We start from the raw sequence: 5803 nt of genomic DNA, 5'->3' as shown, positions 1-5803 counted from the left end.
TCGCACACTGTTCAGGGTGTGTGTGTGTGCACTTTGGATGGGATAAATGCAGAGCACTAATTCCGAATATGGAATCACATCACATATATAATTATTCACGGTATTTAGCAGTGCCCACGATAACAATACCGTGCATATTCATTACCGTGATATATCGCATTACCGAATACCGGCACAAGTCTAGATGCATTACACTTGAGGCATTTTCTGATGGAGCATATCTTAAAAACTCGACCAACTATACCCCACAATTAAAAGGAAATAAAACGAGAAAATGCATTAGTATAAATATGCAATAATAACAGGCAAATAATGTAATGTAATCTAAACAAAATCGCTCACTTGGAAGAGAACATTTGAATGTTGCTGTAGTGGAGCTCTCAGAACTGGTCTTCTGAGGAAGATTTCATTTGTTTATTTTTGAACTTGCAGATATTTCTGAGGGACAGCTTGAAAACACATTGCACTTCACCCCAAAAGTAAATGATGTGTGAAGTTGTATTTTGCAAAATGCAAAAGCTATGTGTTTTTAGCACCAGTTTTTGCATTTATTATCAGTAATCGAATCAATTGAGAGACTGTTTGATTAATTCCTCGTGAAATAATGCATGGTCCTAAAAACAGGTTAAGCAAAACTTAATTTGTTATATAGTTTTTCATTTGATTTTTAGGTGAACCATGACTGTTACATTTTTTTTTTGACCGGTTCTGTCTCTCTTTGCTGTCTTTTCCACAGGCATATGGAGATATAGAGTATGCTATTATTATAAGGAATAAGACCACAGGTGAAAGCAAAGGTCTGGGTTACGTGAGATTCCACAAACCTTCACAAGCTGCCAAAGCCATAGAAAACTGTGACAAGAGTAAGTGTGTCATTTGGTCCTTACTTTGTTGTTGTTGTTTTCATGTGTATTTATAAGTATTAAGTATGAAGTTGTCTGTCTCTGCAGCTTTTAGAGCTATTTTAGCTGAGCCCAGAACCAAAAATGCATCAGCAGACAATGACTACGTCAGCAACCCCAGATCGGAGCACTCTGGTAATGATCCAGGCTCTAACTCGTACAGCTTTGGTAAGTGTCAAGCCACTTCAAGTCTGGTTTCCACCCATGCTTTTGTGTGCAGTTTTTGCATGCCCGAGGGTTTAGCTTGATCATGGTGTGGTTTCCTGCAGCACACGAGTCCAGCAGCTATGCCTCGGGGGACACGTGGAGCTCTGACGTCATCACGCGGTGCCTGCTGGTGTCGTCCCGGGTCGCGGTCACGCAGGAGCAGATCTACGGTCTGTTTGACCTGATCCCGGGGATGGACTTCTGTGAGATGCAGAGAGATCAATACGGCTTCAGCAAAGGTTATATACCACACACTCCTCTACAGTGTTATCTCTCTATGCACAACTTTACTAAACCGTTTCAAAGGGTCGTTTTCCCCAAATTCCATAAAATTCACCATAAAAATATTATATACGACGTGAATTATATACTACCGTTGAAAATTTGGGCTCAGTTTTGTTTAAAATGAATTAATATTCGTACTCGTTGGGGATGCATTATATTGATAAACGGTAAAGACGTTTTTGCAGTCTTTCAAAATATTTCTGCTACAAATAAATGCTTTTTTGCACTTTCTAAGCAACCCTCTATACTGACCCATTGGCAAAAGAATTCGCATTAGCTAGTAAATCTCTTTATTTTACTCGTCAGCACTTTTTTCATCTACATGCAATATATAGTCAGTTGGATTGAATCTTTTTTGGTTTTGTGTTTCTTTTTGGAACTGATTGGTTGTAGCCCTCGTAGATCTGAGCTTATGTAGATCAGTTTTTGAGTGAAAAAAGCATTATTTGTGGATTATTTTGGTGCATAAACTTGACCAATGAGGCCTACAGTTAAAGAGTTCAAAAATATATATACAAAAGCCTGTGCTAATTGAAAGAAAACAAGTTGACAATAAGATTGAATCCAAGATTTGGTGATTAATAATAAAGCATAATGAAAGATTAACAATCAATGTTCAAAAGCCTGGGCATTTTTGCTAATAGAACATCGAAACCAATATTTGGTAATAATATAGCATAATGAAAGATTTACAAGCAATTTTTGTAGGCTGGTCATTTTTGAGCAGGAACACCTGAAATAGTAAAAAAAACTTTAAAAAAAAATTTTTTTTTATATATATTTATATACCCTGTGTGAGCAAAGTCAGTAGTTTTTAGTCCAGTGCGATTTCGAGAAAAAGGATATTGTCTTCATGTCAAAATGACTGGAACACAACATGAGGCTTAAGAATATATTTCACTTCTTGTTTTACTCCATTTTTCACACTTTCCTCTACTAGCTGCAGCAGGATGCTTTGTTTTCAGTGGGACAGTCACGTCACTGCATACCCTCTATAGAGCGACTCGATCCACTCCCTGATTAATGTGCATTCTTTGCTGTCAAACGCTCATTCAGAGTCTTCCAGCGTGAACGCTCAAATGCGGTCAGAGGACACAACACGCAGCCAAAATACACATGGTTTCCCCTTAGCTTCTAACTCGATTCCTGGCAGCTGAAATCTAACCATTTATTAGTCAGTGGCTGATGACAGACATTATTTAGTCGCCTGGTGTAAAATTTGATCACACATGTGAGTGATTTACTCGCAAAGTAGTGGGTTGTAAAAATACCCCTGAAAATTTTTTTCGCCATATTAGAATGATTTCTGAAGGATCATGTGACACTGAAGACTGGAGTAATGATGCTGAAAAATCAGCTTTGCATCACAGAAATAAATTACATTTTAAAGTATATTAAAATAGAAGTCAGTTATTTTCAATTGTAATAATATTTTGCAATACTACTGTTTTTTTACTGCATTTTTGATCAAATAAATGCAGCCTTGGTAAGCATAAGATAATTCGTTCAAAAGCATTAAAAAATCTTACTGACCCCAAACTTTTGAACTGATGTGTATGTATTAAATCGATATTGAAGTTAAGTTTGTTCCTCAAACAAAGCTAGCGTATGACTTCAGAATGACCGATGAAAGGGAGTCGTTTTAACGGCATGATCAAAAGGAGAAAATGAGTAAACTTTCAAATGTTAGCTCAATGGTCTCCTTCGTTTGACAGTATGTGTGTGCTCTACAGGTCAGGTGGTGGCGCGGTATAATAACCTGGGCTCTGCGGTTTATGCTAAAGAGAAGCTGAATGGGTTTGAGTATCCGCCTGGTAACCGTCTCTCGGTATCTTACATAGACGATGGGGAGGACAGGACGAGGTAGAGTCACCTTTACGCTCAACTCATTCTGTCTCAAAATTATGTTTGTGCTTCTGGTGATGGGAAAGTGCATGCTGCTTCATTAAAAAAGAATTTTGATGCCACGGATCTTCAGTTAAGTGACAGTGAAAGTGACAGAAGTGAAAGTGACATGACATGTGGCCAAGTACTCGGAATTAGTGCTCTGCATTTACCCATCCAAAGTGCACACACACAGCAGTGAACACACACAAACCGTGAACACACACCTGGAGCAGTGGACAATCCCTGCTGGTACGAGACTCGAACCCACAACCTTTGGGTTATGAGTCCGACTCTCTAACCATTAGGCCACGACTTCCCGTTAGCATTCACTTGTTATAATTATCTTGATGAATCCATCATTACTTAACCTGCCTCTTCTGTTACATAAGGGGTTGTGGGGAATATAGCCAAAAAAACTTTAAAAGTCTAGAAGAACTAGTGCCTTCTGGGGTATTTTAAACATGCTTTTATATTGATTGAACTATTATATTGTTAGAAACCGTTATAGCTGAACAATGTTAAATAGCTGTATGTATCCAAGTGCAGATTTTGTGTGTTGTGTTGTCTGTGCTCAGTCCCGTGGGGAAGATGGCGATGCAGCTTGTGGCCGCTCAGATGATGTCTATGGTGTGGAACGGCCCTTCTGGGGCACAGCTAATGAAGACTAGCGCGGTGGGTAATGTGTTCAACAACGAGAAATTTCTCAAGGTTTCTTGGTCATTTCTGCCAGGTCTCTAAATTAGTGATTTGTTCTACTTTCGTGCTCCATGGAAGACAAAGTCGTACAGTTTTGGAACAAAGAAGAATTTTCATTGTTGAGTGAACTTCCTTTATAAGCCATAGTTATCGCATTTTTCTACATGCTGTTGTAGTTAAATGATCATCAAAAGTTTTGGTCAGTACTTTTTTTTTTAAAGGAAGTCATTATTTTATTCAGCAAGGATGCAAATTGATCAAAAGTTACAGTAAAGGCATAAATAAAGTTACAAAAACTATCTTTCACCATCACAGGAATTAATTACATTTTAAGATATATTAAAATCACAATTTTCACAAAAATATTAAGATACGCAACTGTTGTTTTCAACACTGATAATAATGAGAAATGTTTCTTGAGCAGCAAATCAGCATATTAGAATGATTTCTGAAGATCATGTGACTCTGAAGACTTGCGTAATTATGCTGAAAATACAGCTTTGCATCACAGGAATAAATTACATTGTACAATATAGAAAATAAGTAACTTTAAATTGTAATAATATTTCACAGTATTACTTAGTTTGCTTGCATTTCTTTAGTCAAAAATGCAGTCTTAGTGAGCATAAGAGGTTACTTTCAAAAATATTTTAAAAATCTTACCGCCCCCAAACTTTCGAATGGTGGTGTACAGTTTGCTGCTTATTGATAGAAAAAATCCTTTTCATTATACAAAGTGATAGTTCACCCAAAAATGAACATAATTTACTTGCCCTCATCTGTCCTTTTTTCTTCCATGGTAAACAATTTTAACATATTTTAGCTATTAATATAGTTATTTTTGTGGGTCTTTTTGTCCAGTAAAATATGTTCTAGAGTAAGAATGTCCCTCAACCTAATACCACCTGCAAATGACTAGCAATAGCAAGAATCAAATTATGAGCTGTGTCTCATTTCACCTCCTTCACTATGTCAGGATGAAGTATATTATGGACACTAGCAAGGGCCTTGATCCACTAAACTCTGGGACAGTGATGACTCAGTTTCCCGCAACATGATAATGTAGCGACACATTAAAACAACAGCGCAACCTTTTGGGTTGATTTTTGTTTGTCGTGCATCTTTGTTGTTAAAGAGCGCAGTGTTATTGATATACTATGTGCTCGTCCTCCATATACATTGACTTGATGTTGTTGGAGAATGTTGGTGATCAGAAGTCATCAAACTGATTATTGACAAGGGTTTGTTGTGTCCTGTGTTCCTGTAGGGCTATACAGCACCCCCTGTACCTCAGAAAGCACGTGTGCAGACAGATGTAGCTCTGCCTCCTCTGAAGAAACTGGTGGCGTCTGACAGCGTGGTGAAGGAGCGGCTGTTTGTCATCTTTAACCCCTCACCTCTGCCTGTGGATGTGCTGGAGGACGTGTTCTGGTGTGTGTTTGTCTTCATGATTGATTAACACACTGCCTCTGATAGTGTTGGACCGTTGTAGCGTACTGTGTCTGAGTGAATGTATATACTTTCCTTAAGTGTTTTTCCAACATGACATGAACACATTTTTGTAGTCTGAGTTATATATACAGGTGCATCTCAATTTTCATACAGTTGACTGTTGACAAATATGATGCAGGGCAACAACTCCATAAGTGCAGTTATGCCCTAAAATTCTAGATATTGGGGCAAAAATGCTCCTGTATTAGTTTTGTCTCACATGATAAGCGATATCACACGAGCAGTGAGAGCAATATCACACAAGTGCTTGTTTCTGTCCTGAATATAACGAGCGCAAATGTGATTTTATAACAGTTCAGTAAATAAGAAGTTAA

The 5803-nt window shown here is 37.8% G+C and overlaps 1 protein-coding gene across 1 annotated transcript in view; it reads left to right on the top strand.

Annotated features, from left to right (window-relative positions):
* LOC107657360 (RNA-binding protein 45-like) overlaps positions 1-5455 on the top strand; it is a 9309-nt gene extending 3854 nt beyond the window's left edge. The window contains exons 3-8 of the mRNA XM_016445402.1: positions 737-863; positions 951-1070; positions 1172-1348; positions 3128-3257; positions 3857-3953; positions 5245-5455. Coding sequence (XP_016300888.1) covers positions 737-863; positions 951-1070; positions 1172-1348; positions 3128-3257; positions 3857-3953; positions 5245-5436 — 843 coding nt within the window. The 3' untranslated portion in view covers positions 5437-5455. The remainder of the gene's footprint in view (positions 1-736; positions 864-950; positions 1071-1171; positions 1349-3127; positions 3258-3856; positions 3954-5244) is intronic.
* The last annotated feature ends 348 nt before the right edge of the window (positions 5456-5803 follow it).

The sequence above is a fragment of the Sinocyclocheilus anshuiensis genome, unplaced genomic scaffold (genome assembly GCF_001515605.1).
Source record: "Sinocyclocheilus anshuiensis isolate Anshui unplaced genomic scaffold, SAMN03320099.WGS_v1.1 scaffold355, whole genome shotgun sequence".
Lineage (NCBI taxonomy): Eukaryota > Metazoa > Chordata > Actinopteri > Cypriniformes > Cyprinidae > Sinocyclocheilus > Sinocyclocheilus anshuiensis.
This window is presented reverse-complemented; position numbering and strand designations above follow the sequence as displayed.